Here is a 13,879-nt window from a genome sequence, read left to right as displayed (position 1 = left end):
ACCACTGCACGATGTTAAACACACAATATAAACACTCATAACACAAGTCGTGCCCTCTGGGAGAAAGATCTAGGGAGGGAATTGAGCAGCAAGGAGTGTACACAGGGCAAGACACACAGAGAGCAATACAGGGTTGACGGAAACCTTGACGAAGGTGGTAATGTATTGGTATTATACCCCAGTGCGCATACACAGGACCGAGCCCATACAAAATGCAGACTGTTGGCGGGGCTGTGGAGAACCGGAAAACTACATTAACCATCATTCCCATTTTCGTTCCGTCGAGTACGTCATGACACGTTGGGCTGGCGCTCACGTGGGGTGTCAGGGAACGCAATGGAGGAAGTGAGGAGGCCATTTAAGCTTTCGAACACCGCGTGAACGCTACCTTCGCGGTGGGGGGGGGGGGAAGAGAGAGAGAAAGAGAGAGAGAAAGAGAGAGAGAAAGAGAGAGAGAGAGAGAAAGAGAGAGAGAGAGAAAGAGAGAGAGAGAGAAAGAGAGAGAGAGAGAAAGAGAGAGAGAGAGAAAGAGAGAGAGAGAGAAAGAAAGAGAGAGAGAAAGAGAGAGAGAAAGAGAGAGAGAAAGAGAGAGAGAAAGAGAGAGAGAAAGAGAGAGAGAGAGAGAAAGAGAGAGAGAAAGAGAGAGAGAAAGAGAGAGAGAGAGAACACCATGATGGACATCGACATGAAACATTAAGGGCCACAAACAATGGGAATATGTAGGTGTGTGGCTATTACTACGGACTAGAGGACAAGTCCGATTTTCTGGAAACAGGGGTTCATTGCCATATCCTCCTTTTTCCTTTTTCTATTAATGTGATATATATATCGACGAGGTGAAGCAGCCGTGACCGTTCGTTGAACAGAATCCAGCTGATTGCAATCTAAGCTTAGAACGGCTGACGCCTCTACTGCAGATCCAGGCAGCCCTTGAAGAACCGCCGTGGAGAGATTCAAGGCGGGAGAGACGTTAATGGGACAGTACGGAGGCAACCAGCGCCGGGGTAAGTGATCCGTCGTGGAGTTTGTCGTATTACCTAACTTGTTAGCGCAGCGGAGGCTGCGTTCGGGTGGGGTGAGGGGCACTCGCCCGCCGGTTCAACGAGCTCTGGCGCGGGAAGCCCTGGTGCGGTGTAATGAATGTGTGATAACCTAATATCAGAACACATCCTTGAACACAAAAGGAAATTCACTCACCAGCTTCTTGTAAGCGTACAGCCTGATCATAATCCCGAGCGGAAGGGAGAACGTCAACAACTCCCCCTGCGAGGAAAACTGAGACATCGCGTCATCGGAGAGATTGACTAATCCTTAAAGGGGCAGAGCAGTATTTTTGGATTTAACGTGGGAGCATACAGCGACTCACAAGAAGCAACAGAAAGCGTGTTTGGGTCCAACAAACCTTTGGGATCAGAGGAGTGGATTACCCCAATTAAATACGAGCAAATAAAACACCAAAGCAAATTAGTAACAGTGTATCAAAAAGAAAAAAGAAACAAACCAACCCAGCAAAAACGAACAAAAACATATAACAACATGGCTGAGAGAACAAGAAATCGCCAGCAGAGGGCAAGCGAGCTTCTGAATGATGACAGTGCACCAACAGTAATCACAGATGCCAAAAGGGATGGGGGAGAGAAAAACAAGGAGAGAACATTTGCTAATATTGTCAAAGAACTTCAGAACCTACGTATTCAGGAAATAAATAAATGGTGGGAAAAGACCTCACTAGAGAAATATATTGAATTTAAAAGAGTTCCTCGAGGTCTGAGGATCTTGATTATGCCGACCTTGAATGACCTGGATACGGATCTTATAAAGCTATGGCAAACGGATACAAATGAATGCTCATATAAACTTATGAGGACCCTCATCATCCATGCGGAGAGAAAACTTGAGAAAATACTGAGCATGATAGCAAGTATAGAAGCAGAACTCGCAGATATCCCCGCATCTGAGGAGATCAAGGAAGCATTAGATAACATGGAAAAGAAAATAGCTAAACATGAGATGGAGGTGGAAAAAAGGAAGGCCAACAAGTTCATGAGAGACAGATTGGACTATATGAATGGCCGAATTTATACTTTCGCAAGAAAATACGACACTCTAAGGAGCCATGTGGCCATGGACAAAAACATGGACAGATCCACTGATCCAACTGAAGAAGTAGACAGCTCCGAAGTAAGCTCAGTTGAGGGGGAACAGAGTACAACGCCTTTGGATTTTCAGGGGGAGATCAAGCTGGCACATATGATAACGCGACAAAGAGGAAGAGGAAGATCCAATGCCTGGGGGAGGGAACAACGTCCACCAAAGAAACCCCCGACAAACCAAAAACCAGAAGGGGTGGCAAAAGAAGTAAAAGCAAAGCGAGGCAAAGGAAAGCCAAAATAAAACTCAAGAAACAACTGTCCGCACCCAACATAGTGGTAAATCTATCAAATAAACAACTTTCGGACATTCATCTAAAACTTTTAAATAAAGGTCTCTCCTTTTGCCCGACAAAACCCATGAACGTACCAAACGCACGCATTGACCTCTACAAATTCTGCAGAAAGGTGAAATTAAAGAAACACTTTGCTGAAAGAAATCGGAATATCAAAAAAGCCCGGGCATCTCAAATAAAAACAATATCAACAATTACACAGAAGGACTTAACTGCCATGATAACCCTGACATCGATCAAGGAAAACCCCTCCTGTAGCCAAGAGGACAACACAATTACACCGGAAATGGAAATTAACTTTTGTGAAGACATTGGTCTACCGACCAACATGAGTGGAAACAGCGGTCTAAAAAGGAATTCCAAATTTTGCCCACAACTACCACCTGGCAATAAAGTTGACTTGTTTCAAGAGCTTATGGTTGAGGAAATAATGAAAATCTCAAACAAAACCAGAAAGAATGGACGAACTAAAAAACACAACCTCTCCATGGAAGAACAAAAGGCAATGATGGATTTAAAAAATGATGTGTCCATAATTATAAAATCTTCCGACAAGGGGGGCAACCTCGTAATCCAAAATGTCAAGGACTACACTGAGGAGGCAAATCGACAACTTCTTAACCAGGAACATTATGAAAAATTGACCATTAATCCAATGGAGGAGTGGACCAATGAATATCACTCGATGTTGTTAACCTGGAAGGATAGGGGTCTACTGGATTTTGACGAATATAGTTACCTGAAGACCAACAACCCGATAATGGCAACTATATATTTCCTCCCAAAAATTCACAAGTCACTAGAGCGTCCACCAGGGAGACCCATTGTGAGTTCAATAGGGTCCCTTTTGGAATCCACCTCTAGATTTATTGACATATTCTTGATGACCTATGTAACCAGCTTACCTTCTTTTTTAAGAGATACCATGGATTTTTTGCAGAGAATATCCACAGTTGTATGGAAATCAACTTATCGAATGGCAACTATCGATGTCACTTCACTTTACACCTCAATACGTCATGAAGATGGTATTGAGGCTGTTAAAGAATCCTTAATGACACGGTCTGTTAATTTCCTAGAACACTCTCAAATGTTACTGGAGATGCTCAAATACAGCCTGACCCATAATGCATTTCTGTTCCTAGGGGAGACGTATCTCCAGAAACAGGGGACAGCGATGGGGACATCTTTTGCGCCCACGTATGCGAACATCCTGATGGGGCAATGGGAAAGTGAGGTGCTGAAGAGAGATGAGGAGAACCCGGATGGGCCAAAAATTAAATTTTGGTGTCGTTTCATAGACGACTTGTTCGTCATATGGGACGGAGATGAGAACTCATTGAAATCCTTTACTGAATCTCTGAACCACAATCGATTCAGCTTAAAGTTTACATCGACAATCAACCCTCATTCTCTAATATTCCTCGATGTAGAAATTTTTGTCAAGAACAACAAACTCTGCTCGAAAATCCACAGAAAACCAACAGCATGCAATAGCATTTTACATGCCAACAGTGGACATCCGACAAGACTGAAGTGGAGCATCCCTTATGGCCAGATGCTAAGGGCAAAAAGAAATTGCTCCGAGGGAGATGATTTGAATACAGAAATAGAGAACATGGGTTTCAGATTCCTTGAGAGAGGATACCCAATGGAAGTCATTACCACTGCAAAAAGCCGGATGCACATGAAGAAAAGAGAAGACCTCTTGTCCCCAAAGAATAAGAAACTAAAAAGAAACCAAGACCAAGAAATTGATCAGGGCAGAGAGACAACCAGACTAATAATTGACTTTGATAATCAAAGTCCACAAATGAGAAAAGCCTACAACAAACATTGGCAAGTTCTTCGTCTGGATGACACTCTAAATGAGAGCTTGACAAAACATCCCAGCATAACATATAGGAAAACCTCCTCCTTGAGAGACATACTAACACAAAGCCATTTAGTAGTGCGGGAGGAGAAAAAACAGAGATGGCTTACAACACCTGGCTTCTGGAAATGCCATAAATGTAAGGCCTGTGAACATGGGGTGAACATCAAATCTTATTCCCTACAAGATGGCAGAAAAGAAACCATTTATGACCATATCACATGTGACTCAAAGTGTGTGATTTACAGGCTTCAATGCCCTTGTGGCAAATACTACATTGGGAGCACTGTAAATAAACTTAAGTTGAGAATACTACAACATTTGAGGGCGATAAAAAACAAGGACCCGTGTTACCCAATGGCCACACACTTTGCCCTACACCACCAGAGTGACACCACCCTCTTGAAATATTCTGGAATAAAATTGTGTAAACTTCCAGAACGAGGTGGTGATCAGTTACAACTACTGAGACGCTTAGAATCGAGAATGATACTAAGTATGGGAACTGAAGCACCGTTTGGTCATAATTTGGATGCCGAACTATATGTACATTTGTGATTTGATTTTTCAATGAGACTTTGATTTCAAACCTGTGGAACTTCACAGAATGTGGAGAATGTTATCCCTTTGATACTGGAATGAGTACATGTTATGAATAATTGATTTTGAACTGATGAATCATTTAAGATCCCTAATATCCCTTCCTGAGTAGTTAATGAATGAAGGACATGATGGTTTATAGTTTATTAATAGTTTGATGTTTAGAAGAGAAGGAGCTGACAACATAAGTACCTCATACAAATTATGGTTGTTTGCATAAGAAGGCTGGTCAAGATGGTATATAGAACTATACACGATAGGTCATGTAGTACCTTGATAATGACATCGTATACTGTTTTGGATTTAACACCTTGGACATATTGTATATACTTTATTTTGAATCATGCAACAACTTATTTAGATTAATGACCACAGCATCCTTCTCGTAAAAACTTAGAAACTGACCGTTTCACTACAAGGTATAACCATCTCAAATTAATTAATCCTCAAACTTTAATAATCTTTAGGGGGTGATTGGAAATGTAGATAATGATCCTTTGTACATACTTTAAAATTATATAAAGAATCTTCGGTTCCATATAGGGGTATTGTACATTCCAATTGCGCATTTTGAAGTGGAATAAGAGACCATGAAACCTGATAGTACTTTACTCTGAGTGTATGGTCACAGAACTTTACTTTTTGGTACTTTACAATGATTGAACATAATTATGTATATACTATGAGATTTGATAATACTTTATTTTGAATGTATTGTCATAGAAATTTGTTTAAGGTACTTTACGTTGATTGTACATATTTATGTACATACCTTTACATTAATTTGCGCATTGATATGTAAAATAGACCATGAAACCCTATAATACTTTATTATGTATGGTCATAGAAATTGACTAATGTACTTTACATCGATTATTCTTATTTATGTATATACCTTTTAACATGTACTGGCCATGTATATAAACTTTGCTGGGTTGGGTTGGTCTAGATGACCATGGAAATGGTAGAGGGTACTTACACGAATTGCACTATATAAGTAAGGTCTAGACCCAGGGACTCTATGGTCCAGTGGAAGGCAGGAGCCGAAACGCGTAGACCGTCCATTTGATGCACGTTATTCTTTGCACTGGTGTGTAAATAAACGCTGAAACTCATCTGTTGCTGTGCCGTGGTCTTTACTCTACTTAACGTGGGAAGAAGAAAGCTGTGGCTATATATATATATATATATATATATATATTGTGTTCCTGGGATACCCTCCTGCCGGACACCATTTCGGGTTTATCTACAACATAAGCTCGGTGAGTAAAGGAGACGGGGACAGGCTGCCACGTCCTATTTTTGAGAAAATATACGAGTGGGAGATGTATGTGTGTTGGGAAAAACAGGATGATCGATGGTGGATGTGGATGCAAATAGCGTTTCCTATGGAAATAATAGCAATACTACTTATTGAGTACGTGACATTTTGAAACCCGAGGGATTATTGAGAGACCCGGGATAAGGATGAAAAGGGGTGTACTCGCTCCTGGAAATACAGGGAACTTTAACGAATGATTTGTGATGTTTTTGTAATAAGGGGATAAGAAGAGACTATTTATAAGTATAGCATGTCTATACCGTTTCTCTTTTTCCTTATTAGTGAATGTTCTCCCTGACTATTGGGACCATTCTCTACACGTGACAAGAAGAGCTAGGATCTAGGCAGACCGGCTCATACTTCATGGCATAACAACCGAAATACGGTGGGGCCATAGGTGGTACAGGAAGCGACAACAGTCCTGAGGAAGACCAGGGTGACCTTTTGAGGCACAGTAAGTCGGTCGAAACATGTTGACCACAGCAGTAACAGGAGGGAAGTCTTGAGAATCCTTGTTTTCTCTCGAAGACATTACCCATCCTTTTTCCTTTTAATCCTGGTGGGGGGAACCTGAGAATAATAAAAATTGTATGTTTGGCACCCTCAAATCAGTTTTAAACCACTCTTAACAAACTGCACCATTCTGTCGCACTATTGTTTGAAGCCACTTGGTGATTGGCACCGTCTTTACACATTATATGTTACGTGTTTTATCTGTTGAGTTCCACTGTTGTACGTTGTGTTGCGTGGAATTTATTATTTTTTTCCCCTCCCTTATGCTCCGCCCTGTGTGTGGCTACACCAGGGCGTATTGTATGATGAAGCATGTCACATACTTCGGTATGTGAGTGAGGGCAGTTTTCTCAAATTAATGAGTTTGTCTGCTTTGGCATAAGTTTTGTTTTGTGCTCTCCACCCCCCTTGTGTATGTACTCGAGATCCTGTGGGGGCTCGGGGTGGTAGAGTGTAATCGGTTGGCCCTCTCCCCTTTTATGTGTTAAACGGTATTGTGGAGTGCCTTGTGTGCGTGGTTGAGGAGCTTGAAGGTTATCCTCTTGTTGACGGGGAGCCAGTGCAGGTCTCTCAGGTGGGGTGTGATGTGGTTGCGGCGAGGATGTCGAGGATCAGGCGTGCAGAGGCATTCTGGATGCGTTGAAGCTGTTTCAGGAGTTTGGCCGAGGCTCCAGCGTAGAGGTTGTTTCCATAGTCCAGCCTGCTGCTGACGAGGGCCTGGGTGATCGTTCTTCTCGTTCAGGTGGGGATCCACTTGTAGATCTTGCGGAGCATGCGGAGGGTGTTGAAGCAGGAGGAAGAGACCGCGTTGACCTGCTTAGTCATGGAGAGAGTGGAGTCGAGGATGACCCCCTAGGTTGCATGTGTGGTCGGCGGGTGTTGGAGCTGTTCCTAGTGCAGTCTGCCACCAGAAGTCGTCCCAGGCCGAGGGGGTGGATCTGAGGATGAGGACCTCTGTCTTATCCGAGTTCAGCTTCAGCCGGCTGTTCCTCATCCATTCAGCGACGGCCTTCATTCCTTCGTGGAGGTTGGTTTTGGCAGTGTGGGGGTCCCTGGTGAGGGAGAGGATCAGCTGGGTGTCATCAGAGTAAGAGATGATGTTGAGGTCGTGCAATCGGGCGACGTGGGCGAGCGGTGCCATGTAGATGTTAAACAGAACAATTGCCAGTACTGCCAAATCATTTCATAACTTTTCACATGAACAAGGACATCAAACACTTGTCGCATCACCACAACACAAATTGTGACTGACTTAATCAGATTAAGTCAGTCACAATTTGTGTTGTGGTGATGCGACAAGTGTTTGATGTCCTTGTTCATGTGAAAAGTTATGAAATGATTTGGCAGTACTGACAATTGTTCTGTTGAGAATTTTATTCGGCGCAGCCTTACTGCGCTTTAGCCAAACCCTTTGTTGTTTCATGTAGATGTTAAACAGCGTTGGGCTGAGCCCTGGGGTACGCCGCAGATGATCTCGGTGGCTTCGGAGTGGAAGGAGGGGAGGCGGATGCTCTGTGTTCTGCCGGAGAGGAAGGAGGTGTTCCAGTCCAGGGCCTTCTCCTGGATCCCGGCGTCATGGAGGCTAGTGCGTAGTGTATGGTGGCCATTTGCCTGAAGGTTAAGGCCACAGAAAATTGAAGAAATATGATTTATTTACCCATACTTTAACATTTTCAGAGGACTCTGGGTAATAAAATGTGTTGGGATTCATAAAAGCCACATCACTGTGTCTCTAGTTTCATGAAATATCTTGGGTTGGTAAGAGCCACAGAATGCCAAAGGACTTCGGGCCCAATAATACAGACATCCCCCACCCGCATCTGCATCCATCAAAAACATTCTTTGGTTTTTAGTGTGTGGGCGGCTGCTCAAACCCATGGAAAACTAATGTATGATGATGCACTCTCAGAAGACCTACAGGAAAACAGATTTGGGTCAAAACTTGGCAAGTTCCTGCGTGAGGAAGAACGAAGAAAACTGAACATTTTTGAGAAAACAAAATGCTGAACATCTTACAAATTTCTCGTTCAGCATGCTGTTCCAGAGACTCAAGGTGAAAGCGGTACAGCACTTAGCAACATAATCGTTATGAAGTGTAAATTTTGAAAAGATATGCTTGTGGTTTGTTTCCATACTGACCCAGGATGATACCTGCATCTGCGACCAAAAGACACAAGCCTAAACCAGCATTTCACTTTCAGTTCTTTCCAAATGCACTGGAACCAGGTTATCACCTGTTGGCACACCGAGCCAATAGAAAACCCATGCATATCTGTTACCCACAAGCTCACGAGGCCCAGAAGAACAAAGGTTCAAACATTTTCCTGCACGAACGAGACTGGAGGGTATTACCATGTTTTGGAGTTCAAAAAATTGCAAAAGATCTGATTAACACCATGATCAGCTTGTTTCACTGGCCAGCCAGCAGGACAAGGAAGATCTAATCTGCACCTAGAGATTCTTTAGGTCATACAGAATTAGAAAACATGTAGTTTTTATACTTTTATATATTTTCCAGAGTTTGAGATCAGTCATTAAATTAACTGTGTGAGATAAATTGTGATTCTACCACAATTTAGTGATTCAGGATAATGTTTTATAATTGATTGTGCCGACTAAATTCCCTGAGGAAACCCACAAGTATTCGATATTGTCGGATTGCAGTTATTAAGGGCATCATTTCCTTGGTTAGAGTTCTAGGATTTATGTATATTTCTTTGATAAATCAAATCTTCCGACTGAAATAAGATATTAATACAGGAGTTGCATCAATAAATAGCCCAGCATGTAGCCAAAAAATATTGTTTGTATGGGTGAACAAAAATACCAAATAGGTATATGAGCTTGAACAACCTAATGCAGATATTTCCCAAAATAAAAGCTCCAACACAGATGTGCGCAAACACTCCAGCAGAGAAGGAGCTCAGTAAGATTGCTACTTTTGTAGGAACTTTAAAATAAATATTTTGTGAACGTCAGAAAACTAGGAAGAAATAATTGAAAACTATATTAGCCGATCAAGGCACCTCAATAAAGTAAAAATAGTGAAGCCATATTTGAGAAGATCAATGCTATGCTGAATAGACCACATCTAAGATCTAAACTTAGCTATTACAAAATGGGGAGCTTTGTCCAGATAAAACTTGGATTAAAGTAAAGCAGGTAACTGGAAAAGTCACTACCTGCAGGTGATCAGCACTCGTGAATCGATCTTTCCACCAAATAGAAACAAAAAGAAATTTCTTGTTTTGGTTAAAAAGACAACTTTTTGAACAGACATTTACAATATTTAATAAAAGATCTTAAGTGAAAAATAACTCAATACAGCCAAAACTGTAAGCCCATGCTCTCGTTTTCTAGAAAATTTAACGTAGACGTGGACAAATCACATATTCTTTAAGATTGCTTATTTTTTTCAAATCTGCTTATTTTTTTCAAATCTGTATAAATAAGAACTGGGAGAAATCGTATTCCAACCCTTATACCCATAGATGGTAGTTGGTAGCATTACTTGTCCTTCCCACCTCTTAACACAGGGAGCTTCAGCAAAAAACAAACATCTGCTAACCTGCCTAAAAACCTAATTCACTTCCCATAGTACCCTGTGCTTTCCACACCCGGTCCAGTTAAGTACCAAAAGTTAAAGAAACAGACGCCAGCACCCTGCCAGGAACCTCAAAATAATCATTGACAGCAAACTGGACATGACTGCATAAGTCAACACCGTCACTGCATCCTGCTCCCACACCCTGAAGATGCTGACAAATATCTTCAAATGGCTCCCAAGGAACACTTAAAAAACGGTCACTCGCACCTTACTCACCAGCAAATTGGATTAAGGGAACACCCTCAAAGCTGGGATCACTAAGCAACTCATTAGAAGGCTGCAAACAGTCCAGAACTCGGCAGCCAGACTCACCCTGAACCTCCCACACAGAACTCTCATCACACCACAGCTCAGGGGGTGCCACAGGCTCTCGATACACGAACTCTTTTAGCAAACTCCTCACACACATTCATCCAAGGCACTACACAATGTAGGCCCCACCTACCTGAACAATTGCATCCCCTCCCGCCAACCACCCAGACATCTCCATTAAGAAGGCAAACATCTGACAAGAAGCGGAACTGGTGGCTTTTTAATCAACCAACCTACCATAGGCAGGGCTCAGCCCACACACCTGCTCAGCACCTGCCCTCACGGGAGACAAAGCACTTTACTAATACACATAACATAATGCAGGTAATATTCGGTGAATTGTGGATAAGGTGTTGCAACAGACACTTGGAATAGAGAGATAATATTAAGAACTGTCCATTCTATAGTAGCCAAAATTGATTATCGCCTCCCCCGCCAAAAAACTTCCAATACTCAGATGGAGGCTGGTGCAACATTAAGGACTATGGCATAATGAGTGGCTGCTAGATAACAGAGGTGGGGGAATGTGAAACGCGTATTCACTGACAAGCAAGACTAACTGCCGATGTTTCCACTTTTTTTTTATTTAAATAGGACGAATGTACCAGCTGCTTTATGCAGTGTATCACGGTCAATATGATAATGAAGCATTATTGTTCACCAGAGTTGGTGCTTACGTGAAAATTGCCAGTTCTTGTGTTTAAACAGCAAAACTCATAAAGATTGCTTTTATTGGAGGCATTCATCATGCGCACTCTCAGAGACAGCTTTTTGACACTTATTTTGCATGCAGGTTCATCTTTGCCAGCTTTGGGGCAGGCGCCCCAGCCCCGGTCAGCGCCAGGTGCTCAACACAGCGGACGCAGCCCTAGCTAATAAAAGCTTTTAAAAACATGATTTCCCGACCATCTACAATGTTAAAACTGGGTGGCACTTTTTGGGCTTAGCACTCATTATTACTAATGACCCATTCTTTTTTCACTCGTATGACTGAAGTCAGTGCTGTGTGTGCCTCCTCACTTTTAAAACTAGGCAAATAGAGCGCCAAACGAGTCAAGTTACAATGAAAAGTAAAAGGTGAATTGATGCTTTGAACAAAATAAGAATTATTACACCTACTTTTACCCACATGCACTCATGAGAATGAGAGAGGGTCGTACCGACCTCCGGACCACAGTGCACAAAACTTTTCAATAAGTGCAATAAATTTTGAGTGACATACAGATTTTAGGGCAGGGCATACTTATTTCATGTACAAATAGAACTAGCTAACATACGTATTCCAGAAGGCAGTGGTCATATTTTGTTTGACTAAGATAAGCAAGGTATGCGTTCCAGCCTGCTGCTGCGTAGATTCAGTGATGCATTTCTGCTGTCATGTGCTTCTCTGCCTCATTGATTAGTATGCAGAACCAAAAGAGCATAAAGCTTTTCTGCGCTGAGTACTTAAAATATAGATGAGATAATAATTCTCGTCCACTGGCTAAGTATTCGGAGAAGTGTGGTGGCTCCAATGGAACAGCTGGCAGAAATGGATGTGCTTTTAAATAAACGGGATACTGTCAGTCTTAGGGAATAAGGGTTATTACAAGCGGATGAAGAATTCTAGAGCTCTGTGAATAAACGCAACTTCGTGTATAACCTCGATTAATCCGAGTAAGAATATAAAGGCGGTAGAGCCACTGTCCAGCGATCGAGCATGCGAAGGAAGGGAAGGCTCGTCACTGGGTACACATGGCGGCTCGGCTGAATTACGTCAACACATATTAGACACTATTGGCCCACAGTGATAAAAGAGGGGGTGGTCTATCACTGGTGCAGTTGGAGAAAGAGACTGGCGATCATTATTGAATATAAATTAAAAAAAATATATATAATATATATATACACACACACACACACACACACACACACATACATACATACATACATACATACATATACACACACACACACACTTCGGTGGAGGGGGTAAATGACTTCGGAAGACGGGGGTTGTCAACGTTCAAACTGTGAAGAGCAAAGTGTGAAAAGTAAAACCAGGGATGCAAACTGCAGCAGGGAGTGACCACCACCGCAGGCAGTGTCAGAGGCAGGAACAGCGCTGAACCATCCCAGCAGGGTGAAGTCATCACCAGTGACATCTGAAGAACCAAACCTCAGCTGACGCTCCTGTGTTTACTGACGCGCTGTGACGTCATAGGCAGAGCTCGTTCGCTCTGCAGCGCAGTGTTGCTATGGTCTCAACTTGAAGGCTCACAACAACGCATACCGGAAGTGTCGTCTGGAAATGAAGATAGCCCCCGATGAGACCCGGACCTGGTTGCCAGAAGCCACGAAAGCAGACTGCAAGGCCAGCTATGAGAACCCGACAAGTACAGCAATCCCCCAAGTAAAGACATACACCTCTGCGCAGCTCTCACTTACCGCGATCACCACCGTGTCATCCCCCTGCACCTTGGCGATGAACTTGTCTCCGCGGGTAACCTCAGAATCGTTGAAGGGCCGGATCCGGCACATCACTTTGATGCTGCACTCCGCCGGGTCCGCCATCTTCCTACCAGTTTACAGAGTGGGACCAATACTGCACACTACCTAGGGCCCTGAGCGATGAGGAGCCGCTCTACTGGCCCACGCTCACCGCTTCTTGCCCGCTAAGGAGGCGGGCACGGCCCCAGTGCCCGGTCCTGTGCACAGCCCTGTGAAGGGAGCCGCGGCGAAGGAGGAGATTTCACTTCCGATCCAACATGGCAGCCATAGGGGGGGACGGCGCCGGGTAGCCCTCCCCCTCCCGGCACGCCCTGGGATTGGGCAGTCCAGTGGTGACGTATGCGACGTCTGAGGAAAAGAAACAACGGCTCAGGCACGAGGGTCCTCCTAGTCGCAGAAGGGAGGAGACGGTTGACAGCGCGAGAGTCTACAGGCTGGCAGCCACTAGAGGAGCAGCTAGCATGCTAGGGCTCTGTTGAGCACCTGGTGCTGACCGAGGTCTCCCGGGCGGGGCTGAGCCGCCTGCCCCAAAGCTGGCAGGGAGCTTCCAGTGAGTGGGTGCGGCGGCGGCGCCGCCTCGCAGGGAAGCGTCAGGCGCATATGTGGAATTGTGACCTATTTTCATTCGCTCTCTTTGATTGTTCTGAGACTTCCCGACCCAGGCTCCAATAACAACGCACCAGGAGACGTCAGGAGTGGGGCATGACGCCACGCTGG

General features: G+C 43.7%; 1 protein-coding gene across 2 annotated transcripts in view; it reads right to left on the bottom strand.

Annotated features, from left to right (window-relative positions):
- KIF5B (kinesin family member 5B) overlaps positions 1-13,667 on the bottom strand; it is a 795,256-nt gene extending 781,589 nt beyond the window's left edge. For both annotated transcript variants that reach the window (XM_078663342.1, XM_078663343.1), the window contains exon 1: positions 13,100-13,667. In XM_078663342.1, coding sequence (XP_078519468.1) covers positions 13,100-13,225 — 126 coding nt within the window. In that variant the 5' untranslated portion in view covers positions 13,226-13,667. The remainder of the gene's footprint in view (positions 1-13,099) is intronic.
- Positions 13,668-13,879: the final 212 nt, after the last annotated feature.

This window comes from Lissotriton helveticus, chromosome 10 (genome assembly GCF_964261635.1).
Source record: "Lissotriton helveticus chromosome 10, aLisHel1.1, whole genome shotgun sequence".
NCBI lineage: Eukaryota > Metazoa > Chordata > Amphibia > Caudata > Salamandridae > Lissotriton > Lissotriton helveticus.
Note: the sequence above shows the minus strand (reverse complement) of the source record. Positions and strands in the feature narration are given on the sequence as shown.